General features: G+C 39.9%; 1 protein-coding gene across 4 annotated transcripts in view; it reads left to right on the forward strand.

Annotated features, from left to right (window-relative positions):
- Positions 1-22,676, forward strand: part of DOCK1 (dedicator of cytokinesis 1) — a 489,239-nt gene that overhangs the window by 332,646 nt on the left and 133,917 nt on the right. For all 4 annotated transcript variants that reach the window (XM_063307343.1, XM_063307344.1, XM_063307341.1 and 1 more), the window contains exons 32-33: positions 3,641-3,699; positions 17,258-17,406. In XM_063307343.1, coding sequence (XP_063163413.1) covers positions 3,641-3,699; positions 17,258-17,406 — 208 coding nt within the window. The remainder of the gene's footprint in view (positions 1-3,640; positions 3,700-17,257; positions 17,407-22,676) is intronic.

A 22,676-nucleotide genomic window follows, 5' to 3' on the forward strand; every position in this document is an offset into this window, starting at 1 on the left:
TTGAGTGCACTTCCAATCCTCTCTGTTACTATGTTTTGTCCTCTCTGTAGGCAAGCCTGGATTTCTTATGATGAATTTTTCAAGCAGAATGATCCCCACTGCCCTGACTGTCCCAGCCAATTGAGAACAGTTGGCAGGTGTGTTTATGTGTGCATAAAAATAAAACCAGGCCCATAAATCACAGTAAAGAGACTACAATAAAGAGACAGAAAAGTGCTTATAGCTTAGAAAGGATGGCTAGATTCAGTTTGAAATTAAAATGTTTTGTTTTGTTCTGGTTTAGCTCTGATTGAGATTTCCTACTTTGTTTCTGGTTCAGCTCAGTGTCAGGATCCATGTGTTTGACCTGAATTAGTTTAACTCAAGCTTATGCCATAAAATGTAATTATCTAGATTGCAGTGTTATCTTCTAAAATCGAACAAAGCAAATTATTTGGTTTAATTTGAATTGTTTATAGTATCCTTGTTACCTTCTTCAAAGTGTTGCATCTGAGTTACCTAAAATTCCACACAGAATTATTTCCTTTCTAAATATTTCGAGAGCAATCACAGGAATGAGGGAAAACCTGGTTTAGAAAGATGGCATGCAATACCTAAATAAATAAATGATTATTTCTGTTGCAAGTGATAAATAAGTGATTATTTGCAAGTGATTATAGTGGCGACTAAGCATAATAAGGTATTAAAAGCAGATATGTGTAAGCAATGAACTGAGATAGAAAATTATATGGAAATCAATTAAAATATGTGAAGCAAAAGTTTATATATACTTATGGGGAAAATACCTATTGTACCCCATTGGAATGTAAATGATCACTATATTCAATATCAAAAGCTCCTTTTGAGTTAAAATTAAATTTCAAAGTTTTGTTTTGAATTTTTCCTCTTCGTAAGCATAAAATACCAAGAAGATATTTTATAGGACAGAAATATTTTAGATCCTGTTTTATATATTAAGCATTATCAATATTAATCTTTATAATATTAATTCATTTGAACAAATACATATTTAAAACATAAAACCAATGAGGAGCTTTACTAACTCTCATTGGAATGAACAGGAGTTCTACATTTTTTCTCCCAAAAGAGATTGACCTATCTCACACAGAATGCTAAGCCATGATTTACTTATTTATTCATGTATTTGTTTACAGGCTTTTGTTTTTGTGTCACCCTGACCAATCGATTCAGGGCATTCCTAATAAAAACATAAAATAAATAATCCATATATGAAAATTCAACTCTTGAACCAGTATAGCATAACTAAAAATGGTTACCAAGTCATTGTCAACTCAAGTGCATGTTTAAAAAGGAGAGATCTTAGAGCTTTCTAGAATACCAGGAGCAAGGAGGTAGTGACAGTTTTGAGACAGCCACAGAGAATGCCTTGCCACATACCTTTGGTGTCTTGCAATAACAGGGCCTCCCCAGTGCTCTTATAGGGCATGCAGAATCACACTGGACAAGGTGATTCCTGATGTAACCCAGTGCTACACTGTCTAGGGCTTTACTGGTGATAACCAGCACTTTGAATTAGGCCCAGAAACTGATGATCAGTGCAGCAATCACAAAATAATGTTTGTTCAATTCTGGCTCAGCACAATGTATGAGCCCAGCCATTATGGCTTAACTTTCTGGTTTGACAAACCAAGGGTACCATGCCTTTTTTAACAAATCATGATTAAAGTGAGAGTGTTACATTATTAGGCCTAGAATATGTTACGTTTTGTTCTATATTAATTTAGTATAAATATCCTGCTTAGTCATAATTATCACTCACCATGTTTTACTGATGCACTGCTGGTTAAGATACCAAAAATAGAGGTATGATATATACATTGCCTTAATATATGGTTTGCTTGGTCATGATTCACTGAATAAACCACAACTGAATGGGTTCAGAGAATACATTAATCTATAATGTACAGATCATCTGCCATAGTAACAATATGCTGAATGACCTTACTCAGAGATTTTGTGTAAATGCTGAACACCCTGTGGGATAAGATAGCTTTCTACAATATGTAAATTCAGCCATATTGTGGTATCTGGTGATGGGCTACTTTCCTTCTGAATTTTGAGCCCAGGAAATTGAATTAAATATTCCTAAATTAATGGGGAAAAGGCACTTTTGACAATTTTATGGTTCAGCTGTTGTTTCTAAGGTTTTTATTCATCAGTATTTTTATATTCATTATCTCACTGTTGTAATCTTATCTCCCAAGAAGCATAGATATCTGCCACATCATCAGCCTTTCCATTTTCTATGGAAAATCATTTTAAAAACTATCCTGCAGTTTTTCAACATTACTCATTACCATTACTCATCTCAAACTCTAGATCAATGCTTCTTAAACTGTTTGACCCAAATTACTTTTTCCAATCTTGAATAATATCATTACCCCAACAACGACAACAACAAAAACAGATTCGGTTGTTTTACACAAGTGTTTTGGCAGCAGCAGTTCCAGACTGGATCCTGGACTCACAAACTAGCAATAACAAATTGCTCCGTTACCCACAGATATGCCAAGATTGTCCCTTGGTTGCCCCCAGTTTAATTACCTCCAGTTTAAGAACCACTGCTCTAGATGTTATCTGTATGCTTGTGAGTCTTAAGCGTATCTTCAGTCAGTCATCACTTAGTCTGAGCTAACCAAAAGCTGAACACAGAGAATGTGTTCAGTGTTCACCTGACTCTAACTTCCCCTTCTAATGAACTGATAATCCTAGAGGTTCAGATACTTTTGCCATACACAAATATGTAACTTTGGATCATTTTCCTTACTAAATAAATAGACAAGTATAATGTTTTTGACTCATTTGTTTAATTGGCTTCTATTTATCTAGTTTTAGAACTTATGTTAAAAACCGATCACGTTTTAGGTCATATTTATGCAGAAATATTGAAAATTCAAAAGAGTTCACAAACTTTTAACATTTTTTAAAAAGTGCAACATCTAATACAAGTGATATTCTCTTTTTATCTATTTTCTGCAAGCTTTCCAGACACCATGCATTTAATTCCATTGTATTGTCTCAGCAGGTATCATGGCTGTTTTAAAAAATAACTTCATAATTGATGTGATTGGATGGTTTTGATCCCTGCTACTTCCATGTATGCTAAAATAAGCTTAAAATAAAATATTCCTAAGGGTGCTCAATTTGTTTTATTCAGATATTAGAGACTAAGAAATGAAAAATTCTTTCATTAATCTACACAGCCATCCTAGACTCCCAAGGGACAGTTATGCAATATGCCAGTAAAGCAGAGTGAAAATCCCACAGGTGCAATGTTTACAGAAAAAACAGTACCAACTGGAATTCGTTTTTCCCTTTAAGCAAGGTTGCAAAATACAGATGTTAAACTGGGAGCTAGGATGCATGTGTTTAGAGGTTTTCTTGATTTATTATTTAAATCATTTTCTTTTGTATGATTTATGAATGTCAATGTAATTTTTGTTTACATTTTTCCTGTTCTTAACAGTGGAAATACTACCTAACAAATTGAAAAACTTTCTGTTATACAAAGTTGTAGGATGCAATTTAGTTCTAAATGCTACTATTTTTGATAGAAACTAGTCAGTTAAAGTATTGAAAGAATACTACCATTTTAATAAGAAAATTGCACTTTCTCTAGGTATGGCGATATGAGAAGACAAATTGGTTTTGAGATTCGTGATATGTGGTATAATCTGGGTAAGAATCCTATTATTTGATACTGCCTGTGTGAATTTATGCCTGATTTGCATATTCTGTGCATACATAAATGGATATTTATTTCTGCATTTCTCTAACACAGTGATGTAGTGACATACAGAAAATATTCATACAATAGGGTATTTACAGTTATAGCTTGTGCATCAAAACGATTGTCAGAGATTTCTGATGTGACAGGTTGCTTTATATCTAATAATAAATCATCTTTCCTGAAAATTATTTGTTAGTATACAGGATGGACAGTTCTTTTTAGGGTAGGAGATAGCAGTCTAGTATTAATTTTGTCTTTGTTTTTAAGTATTTGAAAAATATAATTGTCCATTATTAAACAAGTAACTTTGTTGCTTCAAGGCTCATTGGCATTCTTAGGACTAATGAATGAGCATACCATTTGTAAATATATTACAGAAAGCACATAATAGTTAAGGGAAACAATATTTAAATTATTTTACAGATTTGGGTAAAAAGGCTTTGTCCAGTACTTTATTACTAATACATTTTTCTTATAACATTCTCTATTTTTCTACCCCCTACTTGGAATATACTTCTATTATAACATGAATATCTCTAAAAGTCAGTGTAGCAATAGCAGAGACTGTGGAATTTATATATGGAGAACTGCCTGGCTCCTGGACATTCCTCTCTTACCAGTTAAGAGAATGGCCTCCTTGCCACTTCACACATAAGCTGTTAGTAGACTGAAAAAGTCTCCGCCTTAACTGGCTGAGAGATAAATTGAATTCTAAAAGTGAAAGTTATCCAGTTTGAGATTTTGTAACTTGATCTTATTCTCTTCAATAAATCTTGTTAAACCCAGGGAGAGCCTTGCTTTCTGTTGAAGTGGGCTGCCAAGAGCTTGATAGTTTGTCTGTAATTTAGGACAATATGTTGTGAATCTGATGAAGCGAATTCTTGACAACAAAGCTTATACCTTGTTAAATCACCACAGTTTTTGCCAGTTTTGCTGCAATACTTAGCGCTGATATTCTTCAGAAATGATTATTTATAACATATAATGCAATGACCCACAGAAAATTACAATTAAAGCTAAAATGGATGTGTGGAACAACTTTGAAAGAACACAAAGAAGGAAAAACCACAGTTCATTGTATTATTAATTAAATTGTTTATAATATGTTTAAAACATTTAGTCAAATTTATTGGAATTTCTTTGTAGTAATTTCCTTATAGTCTTTGCTTTATGTAGTAATTAACATTAGGTCAGGACCATCACCTCCATCAAATGTCAGTGCAAATATTGTAGACTGAAATATCTGAAACCTATTAAGGATATTGTAAATGTAACTATTTGCTTTTTAAATTGACTTTCACTTAAATGTTGGTTGAATCATACTGATATATTTTTGAAGTGTTGAATATAAAATACCAACTTTATGAATAATTGTTAGTCAGCATTGTAGAATGTTCAACGTAATAGAGAGCAGTCAATCTTCTAATATATCTCCTGATTATTATGTGAAGTCATATTTATGATAAGAAAGAAAATTAATATGATAATTCTATGAGTTGGAAATGAACTCTTCTTGAACAGTTATGTGATAAAGAAAATGACATCAGAAACTACGTATTTGGGAACTTCTGAATTATTATTTTTTACTTGAATATGTTAGTGACTTGAATCCAGAATAAAGCAAAATACGGTACATAGTATTAGACAATTGAAACACCCATACATGAACTCTGATCCTGAAACCATAAATTATTCCCAAAACTTTTCAGCTAATTTCTCTAGAAATCTACTGTAATTATTCCTATGCTGATGCTATTTGTTGTTAATAGTTGCCCTTATCCTGCCTTTTGATTTTATGAATTTTGCTGTTCAGGAGATCAGCTTCACATAAGTAAGCAATAAGAAACACACAGACAAGGGTTTTTTGCTAATGTTCAAAAATATGGACATGTACAGTACATTGGAAAGAGGAAAGTGTGGGCTTGTCTTGAAGTTGGAAGAATTGACATGAAACAGATTTTTCAATGATATCTTCTGTCACTCTTATAGGTATTCCTAATAACCTGGCAGCTGGTAGTTGCTTACGTTTTTCCCACCCTTTTGAAGATTGGGATACTTCCATTATTCAGAAACTTTGGTCTTTTTGTTGGGTGTTAGGGTTACTGTGCAGAATTTAAGATAAAATATGATAGCCATCTTTAAGTTGCATGGGCTGTTTCATAAATAATGAGTTTATGACATGAACTTGTGGGACAGTTTGGTTAAAGCTCCCAGCTAGAAACTGGGAGATCATGAGTTCTAATTCTGACTTAGACATGAAGCTAGCTGGATAATTTTGGGCCGGTCACACTGTCTCACCCCTAAGAAGAAGGCCCCAGGAGTCAAGACGAAGGAAGGGAGGGAGGGAGGGGATTCAGATTAAAAGACAGCTTCCTGATAGTGCAAGTTATTTGACTGTACAACAAAATGCTTTGCATTCTCATCTGAGAGTTTTTAAAGAATCTAGTTGGTAATGTCAGGATTTGCTGAGTCTGGATTGAATGAGTTTATATTTGAGGTCCCATCCAATTATATACTTTCAGTTATTCAGAATGCTGAACCTCTCTATGCTGCACTGGAGTAGTCTGAGCAGGAGTTCTCTAATTGCTCTATGATTTGCTAGATGTGCAGAATACAGCAGGGTTTTAATGTCATTCATTCCTTCTTAATTGTACTGTGTCACTTAATCCTGAAGTTGGGATATCTGATTTTTCAGATAGCTTCTCTTCTTTCTAATCATTTCTCTTCAGTTTTGTTTAGAAAACCTTCATTTGGCAGAACAGCACTGGATTTTGAAAATGTCCTTCCACTCACTTAGCTTGGCATTTTTCAAAGGCAATCTCTCTAATTCATTTTAGGACTACTGCCCTTCATAAAGTTTATCCTCAGCATTACTTTTTATGAAGAACATACTTTGTATGAGTGCTGAGAGGTTAAATGAGCTCTGCTGCTGCTGTTATTTTAAACCGGAATCAGATTCTTTTTGTGACCTTGGACATTTGTTATTTGGATTGTTATTCTCATTATTTTGGTTTTAATTCTTGTATACCGTCCAGAGTCATTCTTAGGAGACAGGTGGTAATAGAAATTACATACATACACACATACATACATGGCATGGTTTGCAAATATATATTTTTATTTTTCATTGAAAAATTTTGCAAACATTAGTGGTTTCATTTGTCACTGGTTTCAACAAGAAGCCCATATGAACTTATCTTCCACTTTTTGTCTTTTTGGGGGAGGGTGGTAGGGTTGCTGCTGCACTAATCATCAAATATCTTAGTAACATCATCCATGGGTCCCTCATGGGTTTCTGGTTTAATTCTTATATTCAGATTATTACTCTTCTTCAACCATACGTTATCTTCAATTTCCGAAGTGTTGAGCTAATAGATCTGACATAATAGTATTTTGGGTTGATTATATTATACAGGTCTATTCTTCAGATAGACACAGTGTTACTGTCTTTTAATAGCCCCTAAAAAAGATTGTTGAATAATCCTAATTAAAAAATCAATAAAAGAATGCCATGAAGCTAAATATTATTTGATCTAGGACTACCTTGCCTGAACACTGTCAAACTCCTCATAATTCGTAACTCAGAAAAGGAAATTCTAAAAGAAATTTAAAGTCCACAGCTGCTATAAGTAATTGCATATTACTGCTGGCTGCAGAAGATTGAGTGTTGAATTTGCTACTGTGCTTGTCACATTTTTTTTTTATGTGTGTAGGAGGAATGTGAATATAAAATTAGTTGTTTTTAGGCTGTGCCAAGCTTCTGGGAATGGAGGAATAGTCTAGTGTTGACTGTATATAATTCTTAGTGCAAATTATTGAGTGCTGGTATCTGTGTAGCCTTGAAGCCTAACAGTATATGTCATCTGAACATGTCCAAGATTAATAAGATACAGTGTTATGAATTGACACCAGAGTACTGAAAAAGACGAGGAGTTTATCTTACTGTCACATTTGAATGAGCGTACCTAAGGACTGTATATAAAGAACTACACTCCAGCATGATTTTGTCTGGTCTTTTGGCTTTTCTTAGTCTCTTGTAACGGAGGCCAATAGTCATATATGCAATGTGTGTAGATGTGTGCGTGTAATAGATTTATTCATTTATCCAGATTTTTTCTAACCAGCATTTTTATCATCAAAAGCAAAGTACCATTACTGAATACAATAAAGTAAAAACAATTAAAATAATTCATTAAAAACCTTAAAACACATTCAATATTATATTGGGGAGTTGTTGGCAGTCAGGAGGCACACAAATTTAATAAATAAATAAACAAACAAATATAAATAGTTCTTAAACATTCTAAAACATTGCATGACAGTACCAGACCAGATCACAAAGAAGCCTTTGTTTGACCCCCAAGCCCCCCATAACTAAATGGGAAGGTAATTTCACAATAAAGACATCTGTATTGAGAATATCACCTCTCAAGTCAGCACTTGACTACTCTCCAGCACTCCCACTAGATAAACAGGCACTTACGGGAAAAGACAGCCCATTAGATATCCAACTCTTAAACCAAGTAGGATGTTGTGTATCATTATGCCTTGCAGGTTGCCAAGTAGCAAACTGGCAGCAAAGGGTACTCCGACATACCTGGGGAATAAGGCTAGGAAATGCTGAAGATTTATTTATTTTTATTTATATGAACATTTATAAGCCAGCCCTCTCACAATTTGTGACTCTGAGCAGTATACCATAAAAAGAAAAAGGAAATCAAGATCCAAAATAGAAAAATGAAAACAAGTACCATACCAAATCAACACAAGAAGATTGATTGATTGCTGGTAATATACACTCACATGTCACAAAGCAGGCTTATCTATCATTCTTGCTGAGTGTACGGGAGAAGAGCCAAACCTTGAATTGCCCCCAGAAGCTTACTGGGAGCCAGTGCAGCTGCAAAGTAGTGATGCTACATGGGTGTACTGAGGCACACCCATCACTACCTGTGCTGCTCTGTTCTGGACCAGCTGCAGTTTTCAGATGGTCTTCAAGAGCACCCCCATGTAGAGTGCATTGCAAAAATCCAACCAGGAGATGACAAAGGCATGAGTACTATGAACAGAAATTCCCACTCCAGCAATAGGTGTAATTGATCCACAGGAAAAAATTCTATAAAGGTCCTCCTAGCCACAGATGCCACCTGCTTTCCAAGCAGGAGCCACAAGTCAGGAGAACCCCCAGATTGAGTACCAGCTTCAAGTAGGAAATACAACCCTACCTAGAGCCAAGAGTGGAAAATTCCCAGAACTAGATCCTGAGGGGCCCAAAACTCAGAACCACTAAGTCTTGCCAGGGTTGAACCAGACCCCAATTCAGACTGCCATGGCCTCCGAACTTTGGGACAGAAATGAGATAACATCACTTGGCTGGTTTGGGGCACAGATGTATAACTGAGTATCATCAGCATATTGATGATACTTAACCCCATGTCAGTGAATGTGTCCCAGCAGCTTCATGTAGATGCTAAACAAAACTGGGGAAAGGCACCCTGCAAGATGCATAAAAAACAATATTACTGCACGGATATTGGGACTTGAGGTATTTTAAATAACTAGCAGTATGATAGAGTAAAAATGTCACCTGCCATAGAAAATTATTTCATTTTAATGTTCAGATTAAGGTAGCCATCCGGTATGTAGCTACCTTAATTTGAACATTAAAATCCATTGATGTGCAGAGGTAATTAATTGCAGGATTGCAACTTGTAAATTTAAATTACTGTGTTTTTATTCATAAAAGAAAAACATAGCATAATAATGTTGATAGAACTTGAACATCTCTGTCTTCTGTCAGGATAAGGGTAAATTATAAACTGAAAAAATGGCCTTTGTATTCCTGCCCAGTACTGCAGAGAGGAGGAACTCGTCATCGCTACTATAATAAAGCCAAAAGTCACTTCCTCCAAATGAACTCTCCACTGCCAGCACTCCTGGAAAATTAATTCCCTCGGCATTGAGCAAAATAGCTTATTTAATTACTTTAGGATATGTTTCTAAGCTTCCTTGAATGAACTACTGTACGTAGGGTCATTCCTCCTCAAGCCCACAGGCTTCCAAAACTGTCTTTCATTTTGCACATCACAATGGAAATAACCATATCCCAGTAGCCATAAAAGTCTTTAGAGTCAAGGTCATTAGATGTCTGTTATTGCCAAACAAATACATACCCAGAGACATCTTGGCCAATCTAAAATACTGGGGTTTTTTCAATTTACTGTTATATCTCTCTTTCCTATTTTATCTATCTCCCAGGAAGAACCTGCTTAAATTTGAAAGAATAGGGTTCAGCACTGACATTCAATTGGACTTTTCCAAAAGTCCTATTTGGTATGCGATAGGTCTGTTTGGGAGACAATTCTCTCATGCAAAATACTTAACAGGCATCCTTAGTTCATCTCACAGGAGATCCTTTACCCTTGCCCAGTATAATACTTTGCCTTCCTCTGTTTTAGAAGGAAGATTTCAGATTGGTCCAGTCCAAAATCAACTTTGCCCATCCCTGCCCCCCAGTAGAAATGGAAAGTTTCACAAGGCCTCTGGCATGCCCCTTTTATATCACATGGTGCATTGAACTGATAACTCATTTTCTGACTCATAATTATGCAAGATAGGACAAAAAGATCCCATGTTTCCTCTTAGGTGATATCTCAGTGAAAATCTACAGAATTTTGTTTTCTGTGCTTTGTCCTCTGTCCTTAAATTTGATTAAAAAGCCATTCTGATTTTAATTATTTGTTAATTTCCTATTTTTCCCTTGACTTCATTGGACTTATGATTTTGGTCTTTCACAACAAATAAACTTTAATTTAAAACAGTAGGCACCAAGAAAATACAGTAGGCATTATGTACGTATATGTACTATATGATCTCTGTCACATTAGGTTCCAAATTATTCAGTTCCACAAAATGAGGGATGTCTGATGTATGCATTCCCAATTACTCATATATTGCAGAATTATAGCTGTAGTCAGCAAGATGAAAGATATCAGTACCAGAGCTTTCTTATAATGATTGAAAAAATTACATTTCTATCTCTGGAATCATAATCTTTTTAAAGAAAATCCATACAAGTGGAATCTACAACCAAATTTTATTGTGAACCACCCAGGGTCCCCCGTGTGGGGGAGATGGGTGGTGATAAAAAGATGATAGATAGATAGATAGATAGATAGATAGATAGATAGATAGATAGATAGATAGATAGATAGATGTTTGCAAGATTCTAATCACTCCTTTCTATTTCCCTTACCCCTTCATTTTTCCATGTTTACTCTAGATACCTTCTCTCATGAGCATATAAAGCTAGAATAATTTTTTGATTTGCTACTCAGAATCTGCAGTTATGTAAAAATATTGACAATACTGTTTGTCTGAGCATGTAATATCCATGTTTATAATAGAAATTTCTTTCAGAAGTTTTCCAAGGATAAATAATTCAATTTGACTGGCTTCAAGAAATGTAAAACCTATAATATTCTGTTCAACATAAATTAAAATCCTGACGAATGTTAGACAAGATCTTCTTGGCAAACAATTTGAAACAGGCAGCCACCCCAATTAGAAAGATAAAGACAGTCAGGAATAGTATTGATAATATAAAACTTGATTAGATACTGATTAGAACTTGGGATAGGATTAGCAGGACTTTATTCAATCTGTTTCCAAAATCACTGTATTCTAAAGAAGGGAGGGATGCCTAAGAGAATTCTGTAATTTAAGGAACTATAGAAGAGATATGAGGGTCACAGTACTGATGGATAGCCTTAGACAGTATCCTCTTCTAATAGGAACTTTGGCCCACCACTAGTGATAAAATCTCATGTCCAAAAGGTTTTTGCCCATTGGCATTTATATCTGCACAGGCAGGTTCTACAAACTTTTATTAAGCAACAACTTAGTTATCTGTATATTAACAACTCAGTTACATGAATTGCACAGATAGCAAGTAGAATGCATTTGAAAATATCCTTATGATTGCAGGATTCACTTGTGGCCAAAAAATTTTTGGTGGGCAAAAAAAGAAGAGCTAGGAGTTCTTAGAGAGACAGCAATTTTGGGCAATTATGGGCCAAATTTACAGTACATTTCAAAGGAATCTGGGAAGTAGATCAGATATCTACAAGCTAAATTTAAATGTCTCCTTCCTGGTTAGTCAGAACAGATTTTTCATTCAGCCTGAGCATGATTGGTTCTCATGCCATAACGTTTGAAGTGGAAAATAACTTGGGATGGGTGAGACTGATGAACTGATTGAGTAAATGACCTTCAGGAAGAAGGGAAAAGATTTGTAATGTGATTATATACATTTTAATCTTTTCCAATTGCCCTTTCGGTTTCTCTATTCTTGGTATACCATTTCTGTGCATTATATTCATAGAAAGATACCTTTTCCTTCACTGATTCCCAGTTTCTATCAATTAAACCTGTAAGGAAGGATTAAATGGAGTACACTGTATGAATTCCAAACAGGCCTGCAGTGCTTTACAGCTGCTTTTTCCTTGAGTACTTCTGATGATCATGAAAAGTTCTGATCTGAAGTGGATTAGAGCATGCCCAAAGAGAACAGTGAGTTTACTTGGGCCTAAACACCTTTTGAAATTGGGTTTAATGGGCTTTTATCATCATCATCATCATCATCCATGGCGTCTGCTATCAAAGTGTGATATTTTCTGTATGTATTTTCATTGGAAACAAACCCCTCTCGTTTCTTGATGTACCAATTCCTTGTGAATGTGGGAAGTCCACTTGTTTTTTTCACTTTGTCTCTTCAGTGAAGGAGGCAGCATTTCAGTCATGGATTTTTCCTCTCAATTGAAATGAATAAGAAATCTTCTGAAATAGTTTTAGATCAAATGTGTACAGAGTAAAAGAGTAATCCGAGGCTTAAATGTATCACTACAGCAACATCCTTCTTTGGCAGATTTACTTCAAACTACTCAATTTTCTGTTCTCTTTGAAATTCCTTAGAACTTTGTGAGATAAGAGTAACTTCCTGGCATGGATAGTCTCCATGACAAATAATGTTGTGACATCGTACTGTGTTTTCTGTCAGAGTTCTTTAGGCATGGTAAAGGAAAATTGGTTATAACAATGAAGTTATAGAAATAAATCCTTACAATCCTTTCATGTTTTTAAAAGCATATCTTAATTTACTAGAAGGCTCCTCACTGAATACGCTAAGTTTGCTGGTTAGGATATTCAGTACAATAAAAGTAATAATTCTTTAAAGTGCCATTAGAAATTCAAAGGTGAACTTTTCTAAAGGTTTGTAGAAAGTGTGCCACATTTATTTATTTATTTTCTATCCTGCCTTTATTATTTTTATAAATAACTCAAGGTGGCAAACATACCTAATACTCCTTCCTCCCCCTATTTTCCTCACAACAACCCTATGAGGTGGGTTGGGCTGAGAGAGAGTGACTGGCCCAAGGTCACCCAGCTGGCTTTCATGCCTAACGCGGGACTAGAACTCACAGTCTCTGGTTTCTAGCCCAGCACCTTAACCACTAGACCAAACTGGCTCTATTTAATTTAAAACATTAAAGCAGAGTGTGTCAACGTTAAAAGCAATGCTGAGCCGAGACAATTCTCTAGTTTGGTGTGAAATGAAAGATAAGATATTCTCTCTATCCCCGCTCCCAATTTCACATAATGGAATGCTACTTTGTTTATTTGTTTGTTTATTAATCAAATTTGTATAGCTGCCTATCTCACAGAAAAGCAATTCTGGGCAGCTTACAACAATCCAATAAAAACAACACATACATAAATAATCAGTATAAAAATATAAAAATCAATATTAGAAGATAAATATGATAAAAACAAATATACAAACCCTAGGCAATAGAGAATTAGGATAGCTAACTCAGCAATGGAGCCATCTAAGCCTGTCTCCAGTTCCCTACGAGCCCCAGGCCTGATGACATAACCAGGTCTTGAGGGACTTCCGGAAGGTCAAAAAGGATGGAGCTAATCTAATATTGGGGGAAAGAATGTCTAATATCAGGAGAAAGAGAAGGCCCAATGCCTGGGACCCACCAAATGTACATCCCTAGCTGATGGTACCCTCAGCATGCCTTCTCTATTAGATCTGATGGGGCAGGCTGATGTAATCAGGGAGATGCAGTCCCTTAAGTAACCCGGTCCCATGCCGTGAAGGGCTTTAAAGGGTAAAACCAACACCTTGAATTGGACTTGGAAGCAAACTGCCAACCAATGCAGCTCACAGAGCAGAGGTGTAACATGCGCTGTTCTAGGAGCACACATAACTGCCCACGCCTCTGCATTCCGTACCAGCTGAGGTCTCTGGATACTCTTCAAGGGCAGCCCCATGTAGAGAGCATTACAGTAGTCCAATCTGGAGGTGACTAGGGCATGAGTGGTTGTAAGCAGGGTCTGCTGGTCCAGGAACAGGTACAACTGGCACACATGATGAAGCTGTGCAGAGGCCTCCTAGCCACGACTGCCACTTGGTCCTTGAGCAGGAATCGTGAGTTTAGGAGGACCCCCAGATTGCGCACTGAGTCTGTCTGGGGTAGTACCACCCCATCAGCACCAAAGATGGCATAGTCCTGGAACAAATTGGCCCCAAAACCCAGAGCCACACAATCTTGCCAGGGTTCAGCTCAAGCCTGTTGTTCCCCATCCAGACCTCACAGCCTCCAGACACTGGAATAAGACATTCACAGCATCACTTAATTCACCAGGGATAGAGATATATAATTGGGTATCATCAGCATACTGATGATACCTCCCCCCATGGCGATGGATGAGCTCACCCAGTGACCTCATATAGATGTTAAAAAGGAAGGAGAAAGCACCGAACCCTGTGGCACCCCACATAGTAGGGGCCAAGGGTGGGACCTCTCTTCCCCAATCAACACCAACTGGAATTGGCCCTGAAGGAGGGAGGCAAACAAGCACAACACAGTGCTGCTCACTCCTAATCCTCTGAGCCGATCCAGAAGGATACCACGGTTGATGGTATTGAAAGCCACCAAAGAGGTCAAATGGGGCAAGGATGGAAGCACAGCTCCCATCCCACCTATGCCAGAGATCACCCAAAAGCACGACCGATGCTGTTTCCGTCCCATACCCAGGTCTGAATCCTGACTGAAAAGGATCCAGCTAATCCACTTCCTCCAAGGCCCTTTGAAGCTGTTGTGCAACCACCTTCTCCACCACCTTCCCCAAGAAAGGGAGGTCAGATACCTTGTTTCCCATCAAGAAGCTGGAACTTACTTCAACACTGGTAATAGAAAAGAATTCTGCACTGTACCTGTGATCAACATATTGATGTAAGAATGCATCAGAGCTTAATAATGCGCCCAGCTCTTTTTTCCAACCACACACTGTTGTTCCCCATGACCCAGCATCTACACACAATTAATGGAAAGATCAGGTCTGAAATAATGCATAAATGTCTTTATCTGTTTCTTTCTATGATTGATCATGGATAAAGGAGGAACAATAACTATTCTTCCAATATATTCTCTCATTTTGTTCTGTAATCAAGAAATTTATCATCTAGAAAATATTTATTTGAATTGTGTAAATACCCAGGGAACCAGTTTTGTGAAAGTCAATTTTCATAAGTTCTGGCATGTTACAGACTCAGGCAGGACACAGACTAACTGCCCACTGGGGAGCGGAGTGTTTATTATCAAGATGCACTACAGGAATAACTTTTTTTCCCAGACTGAAGAGTGGTGTCCTTTCTAATTTATTATACTGTTTCTTTCTCATATACTGATTTTTTATCTTATCTATCCCAACTTTTCTGTTACATATTGTACTATTTATTCCTATTCCTGATTTTAAATACCCATTTAAAAGGCAAGACAGTCTTTTAATTCTATACTCCACTTTTCTTAACTTTTCTTGTTTATGATGATTGTACTTGAACCTAAAATTCTATCTCTGACTTCTATCTTCACCCTTCCCAGATCTGATTCCCTAATTCCATATGTCTATTGTACCAGTCTCATTCTTTTACATGACTTTTGTTTCTATTCCATCCTGTTTTATGAGGTTCAGAATGGTGGCAAGAATCTCCGCCTTTTAATTCAAGCAACTCTGAAATCAATTTCCTATTGATAGGAAATAAATTATTTCTTTTATTCGTGTTACTCTTTTGTTCTTATTCTGCTCAGTGGCTAATTCTACTTTGTAGCTATGATTCCTGTTCTTTAACTTATATTTTATTTCTGTTTTTTATCCTTATATCCCTAACTGGTCCTAAGCACTTTATTTCCACTTTTCTTTATACTTCTATATTTAGTTCTATCTTTCGATTTCTATTCTTTTTCCAAGTACTGGCCTTCTAGCCCCTTCCTTCTTACACAGCTTGCTTAGTGCTGTCTGGTCAAGCTATGTTTGCCCTATTACTTCCCTGAATTCCTCAGTGTCCCTCCTGGTTCTTTTGCCACTGCCAGCCTCCATGCCACTTCACAAGTTGCTCAGCCTATTTCTGAAGAGTCCCTTTGCTGCCACATTATGGCCCTGCAGTCCCCTTCTGGATAACAACCCTACCTTGCCCTCTAGACTCACCTCTTCCCACCTTTGGATGTTTGCAGCAGCTGTCTTTCAGTACCAGCTGCTGGTACACTTGGCCTGTTCTGGCCCCACCACTATCACCAGATGTGTGTGACAGTGTTCTGGGTGAGTCAGAGGGACTCAGCCAACATTTTCTTCAGCATCTGAGCTGCTTTGGCTTTGTAGGTGTTGGGTCTTCTACCTCCACCACCGATGCTGCCTTCCTCACTCAGTGTCAGGCTCTTTCACAGTTACCAAAGGTTGAAAGTGATTCTTTTCAATAACAATTCTCAGAGTCTCTTTAGCAAGATTTGTTGAGAAGAAAGGGATAGGGTAGTAAAAATCCCATCAATTAAATTATTTCCTGTTCAGAACCAATATATGCCAGTTATACACTAGGTTGAAGGCTTTTTGATTTTCTTTGTAACAGCCTTCCAGTGATCCAGCGAGGTGGCAGGTCTTTTCACTAAGCTAGAAGCTTCAGGCATTACTATCTCCTCTCCTGAATCTTTATCAGTCTGGTATCCAACTCTTACTCCCATCCTCTTACTGTTAGCACCTTATTGCTTTGACGTCCCCTCATTGTTATGGCAGCAGCACCTTTTGCACTACCTATCAGGGTCTCTAGGCTTTCCCCAGTTGCTGCAGGCTTGTTGATGGAACCATTGTCCAGCAGTTACTCAGTGCCAACATTTCTTCAGCCTTCTCTTAACTGCAGTCTGCATGCCAACTCCTTCCTTTCATTCTCTTCTTCTGCCATCAGTGCCATTTGTCTCTATAAAAAGAATTGCCTAATATCATGCTCTAAAGTCATTATATCTACTTGAGATGCATCCTCTTGTGTGGAAGTCCATACATAATAAATATAGTCTCTACGTAGGCTAAAGCTGATGCATTCTTATTTACTATGCTTGAAATAAGAAAGTAATTATTTTTCTCTTACATTCAGTTTTTTTTCCCCAACAGGCCAGCACAAAATCAAATTCATTCCTGAGATGGTGGGGCCCATGTTAGAAATGACTCTGATTCCTGAAACTGAGCTTAGAAAAGCTACAATTCCAATATTCTTCGATATGATGCAGTGTGAGTTTCATTCTACCAGAAGTTTTCAGATGGTAAGAACAGTTTTCTTAACAAAATGTGTTTGCTTTAATCAAGGTAAATGTGGAAAACAGGTTTAATATCACTTGCTTAAAATAGGCCTGCACAACTTGTAAATCCACAGTTGTGCCTAGCAAACCCAATTTTGCTGTGCAATTTTACTCCAGGGGTTTTTTGGGAGGCAGACAATATCAGTTTCTCCCTAGCCATGGATGTCATGAGACTCACAGGGAATTGTCACTTCTGGGCAGGCATGCTTTGACTGAGGGCTTTTAGACACTCAGCTTCATGGTCCTTCAGTTTTCTCAATTAGGAAAACAGTACTTGGAACACCTAGAAATCATGGTTTATAGTGATGCAACTTCACTTTCCCCTTTTCTCACTGCAAAACGTGTGTGTGTGTGTGTGTACGTGTAGGAATGAATAGCCACTTCAAAGTAAATGCCTTGAAATGGCTGTTTCTGTAAGAGACAGGTTGAGAGAGCGCTCTGGGGACCCTGAGGACTGGTTGGAGAGATTTGTTTGACTGGATTCAACCTTCTAGCTGGAGTATTTCCATGTTTGGTGTACCTCTACCATAATTGTGCTAGCAGTGACAATGCAACAACCTGGATGTTATTAATTTTCTACCATCTGTGTGCTTGGATAATCCTCCACTCTCTGCTGTCATTTTAATGACTTTGGATATTTCAGACAGAAGTGAAGCCTGTGGGCAATACAAATGTTGGCTTCTGTGTAAGCCAGTGTCCTCTATTATCACCACTCCAGCTAATGTGGAAACTAGCATGGCTTTCCTACTTCAGCATTTTCATTCGATGCATATGTCTCCCCAGTCATGTGAGTCACGTGAGAGACACAGTATCTGAAGTTTTCATGTGCTGAACATTTTGGATAAAGAAGGAATAAACTGTCATATAGACCTAATATAAATTTCCATTCTCAGTTTCATTTTGAGTATACAAAAACCCTTAATTGTATACAGTGGAAATGCATAGTACCCTGAATTCCTTTAGTCTAATAAAGTATTTAAGAATTAGAGATACCTAAGCAACAGGCTTCTGAACTTTAAAAAAGGCTCCCTCACTGAAGAACAACCTTAACAACTAGAGTTAAGGGGTTGGAGGTAATCCTTAATCTACTGCTGAAAGAAATCCCACCTGGTCATGCAGAGAGGGCATGCTGCGAAGCCCGCCGGTAAGGGAATTCCACCTGGCGGGGTCCAGGAGGTGAGCCAGAAGGCTATTCGGGGTATTACTGGAGGATGCTCAATAAATGTTTTGCCTCTGCAACAATAGCTTTTTCCCATTCCATTAGGATAAAAAACCCTATTTATTTGTTTGTTTGTTTGTTTATTTTTCAAATTTCTATTACTGCCCATCTCCCCCAAAAAAGGGGGACTGGGCAGTTTACAATAAAATCAGGAATTAAAACCATAAAAATATAAATTACAATATATAAACCAAAAAATAAGAATAAAATAGATACAAAATCCAAAGGGCGAAGATCTTATTCATGGGGAGAGATCTACGGTGCTAGTCACCCCCAAGAAAAACTGTTGCCTCTCCCACCCCAGGTGAAGAGGCAGAACCAGGTTTTCAAGTTCTTCTGGAAGGCTGGGAGCAAAGGGGCCTGCCTCACCTCTGGGGACAGAATGTTCCAGAGGGCAGGCGCCACTGCAGAGAAGGCCTACCTCCAGGAACCCGCCAGGTGGAATTCCCTTATCGGCAGGCTTCGCAGCATGCCCTCTCTGCATGACCGGGTGGGATGGGTCGATGTTAAGGGGATGAGACAGTCCCTCTGGTAACCTGGCCCCATGCCATGTAGGGCTTTAAAGGTCATAACCAACACCTTGAATTGGACCCGGAAGCAAACTGGCACCCAGTGCAGCTCATGTAGCAGTGGTGTCACATGTGCCGACCTTGGGGCACCAATAACTGCCCGCGTGGCTGCATTCTGGACCAGCTGAAGCTTCCAGATACTCTTCAAGGGTAGCCCCATGTAGACCGTGTGGAGTAGTCTATATGGGAGAAGACCAGGGCATGAGTGACTGTTCAGAGGGCATCTCGATCCAGGAAAGGGCATAACTGGCGCACAACACAAAGTTGTGCAAAGGCCCTCCTGGCCACGACTGCCACCTGCTCTTCGAGCAGGAGTCATGAGTCTAGAAGGACCCCCAAGTTATGCACCAGGTCTGAATGGGGCAGTGCAACCCCATCCAAAACTAAAGATGATAACTTCCCAGATACAGAGGAACCGTCAACCCACAGCCACTCTGTTTTACCAGGATTCAGCTGAAGCCTGTTATTCCCCATCCAGACCCCCACAGCCCCTAGGCACTGAGAAAGGGCAGCCAGTGCATCACTTACCTCACCCAGGATGGAAATATATAACTGAGTATCAGCATATTGATGATACCTCATCCCGTGGTGACAGATAATCTCACCCAGTGGTTTCATGTAAATGTTAAATAGGAGAGGGGAGAGAACCGAACCCTGCAGGACCCTGCACAAGAAGGGTCAAGGGTCAGATCTCTCATCTCCTATCACCACCAATTGGTACTGGCCCTGGAGGAAGGAGGTGAACCAGTGTAAAACTACATCACCCACCCCCAACTCCCTGAGTCAACCCAAAAGGATACCATGGTTGATGGTATCAAAAGCCGCTGAGAGGTCAAGAAGAGCAAGGATGGATGCACTCCCTCCATCCCACTCCCACCAGAGATCATCCATAAATGTGACCAATGCAGTCTCTGTCCCGTATCCTGGCCTGAAACCTCATTGGAAGTGGTCTAGATAATCTGTTTCATTCAGAATCCTCTGGAGTTGTAACGCCACCACTTTCTCAACCACCTTCCCAAAAAAGGGGAGGTGGGAGACAGGATGGAAATTGTCCAATACAGTAGGATCCAGTGATGGTTTCTTGAGGAGGGGGTGTACCAGTGCCTCCTTGAAGGCAGCTGGAAACACCCCCTCACTCAAGGATGTATTAACCATTGCCTGGACCCAACCACATGTTACCTCCCAGGCTGCCTTCACCAGCCAGGAGGGCCATGGGTCTAGATGACATGTGGTGGCATTTATAGTCTGGAGGATCCTGTCCACTTCCTTAGGTCCTACAGGATCAAACTGTTCCCAGATAACATGGTAAGTACATTCCCTCGGCATCTCTCCAGACTGTGCCTCACGCTTAGAATCCAACTTAGAATAAATCTGAGCGATTTGATCCTGCAGATGCTCAGAAAACTCTTCTGCACGATCTGTAGATGGATCACCAAATCCCCCTTACCCAAGAGGGATCCGGTAATCTTAAACAGGGCCGTTGGGCGGCATTCTGCGGACGCAATAAGAGCGGAGAAATATTGATGTTTTACTGCTCTTACTGCCACAAGGTAGGCCTTAATAGCGGCTCTAGCTTGTGTTCGGTCGGATTCGGTCTTTGTCTTCCTCCAGCAGCGCTCTAGATGTCTCTTGACCCTCTTCAGAACCCGCAACTCCTCCGTAAACCACAGGGAGTGCCTGGTTGGATGGGGCAAGAGAGGTTGCACAGGCATAATCCTGTCCAAGGCCCCAGCTGCTTCCCTATTCCAGGCTGCGGCTAGGACCTCCGCTAGACCATGCAGTAGATCCTCGGGTATAACCTCCAGCTCCTTCTGAAACCCCATAAGATCCATCAGTTGCTGGGGGCAGACCAATCAAATGGTTTCCTGCCTCCCTGCAGAGTGGGGCAGCACCAGAGAATCTCAAGGCCACCAGGGCATGGTCTGACCATGATAATGGGGACAGATCTAACTCTCCCCTCAGATCACATTGCCACTGCTCCGACAAGAAAACCAAGTCCGGAGTAAGGCCACTGTCTCGAGTCGGGTCCTGAATAATCTGGGACAGGCCCATGGCCGCCATGGAGGCCATGAACTCCCGAGCCGTCTCTGAGGCATGCCCCAGGGATGGCAGATTGAAGTCCCCCAGAACCATAAGCCTGGGGAACTCTACCACCAGCCCTGAGATGGCCTTGAGCAGCTCTGGCAGGGAGGTTGCGATGCAGCAGGGATGCTGGTACAGCAGCAACAATCTCAATCTCTCAGGAACCCAACTTGAAGAACAGGGTCTCACAACCAGCCACTTGTGGAGCAGCACCCCTGAAGGCCACTAGAGACTCTCAGATAGGAACCGCTACCCCTCCTCCCCTACCCTATTGTCTCAGCTGATGCCACACCTGAAACCCAGTTGAGCACATTTCCAAGAGGGCTATCCCCCCTCCTGGGCCCAGCCAGGTCTTAGTAATACATGCCAGGTCTGCCCCCTCCTCTGTGATCAAATCACATATGAGTGGGGCCTTGTTGTTGACTGACCTGGTGTTAAGCAGCAGCAGCCAGAGACTGGGGCCCTCAAGGATCTGCTGACTGGGGCTTGGGTCTGAACACAGAGGGCTGGAACATGCCACTGGTAACAAACACTGGGGGTGTCTTCCCCAAAGATGGGCTACCCTCCGGTTCCCGCTATAACATCCCTGGCCCATCACCACCTCAATAAGGTAACCCACCCTGCAGCCCCCAGAGTTTCCAGGCCCAGTTGCCTCCAATCCCAGACCTCCAGAAACCCTGGATTGAAACAAGGGTCCCCCCCCACACACACATCCTCCCACACACAAATACCCTCAAGTGATGGCAGGCCCCCCCAGCGTACCAGCTCCCACTCTCAGCACTGTTTGGGCCTAACCACCACACGCGCACTCACTGTGTCCCCCGGCTTCTCTCACTGGACACAGGGGGGCACCCCACTCACTCCTACCAATGTCCTATCTCTCGCTTAGGGGTGGATACTCTTACATAAACAACATACAGTCCTGGGCTCCCCCTGTGTCTCTCACACCCAAAGGGGAGTACCCCAGTCACACCCAGGGGACCCTAAAAATTCTCTGCTGCCACCAAGCAATTGCAGGAGTAGCCAGTCCTCCTTCCAACCCTCGTTCCTCCTTGCTGCTGGGATCTGCCACACCTGTTGGGTCCTTGCCTTGTTAGAATCCATGGGGTGTCATGCCAAGTCGTTCCACTACCCAAGTCCCTTATGTCCAACCGGCCCCTCCATATCACCAAAGTCCACCATGCTGCCACACCCCACTCCTCAATGCGAGGACCCACCACCAGGACTCACCGCCTCAGCAAGGCTGATTCTCCACTGGTCCCCCCAAAAAAGGGGTTTGCAGGGCTCTTCCCCAAAACCGCCAGGTCCACCAGGCCTGCCAGAGGTCCATTTATGTCCACTGCTACCACAAGGCTTGCCACGTT

This window comes from Candoia aspera, chromosome 6 (genome assembly GCF_035149785.1).
Source record: "Candoia aspera isolate rCanAsp1 chromosome 6, rCanAsp1.hap2, whole genome shotgun sequence".
Lineage (NCBI taxonomy): Eukaryota > Metazoa > Chordata > Lepidosauria > Squamata > Boidae > Candoia > Candoia aspera.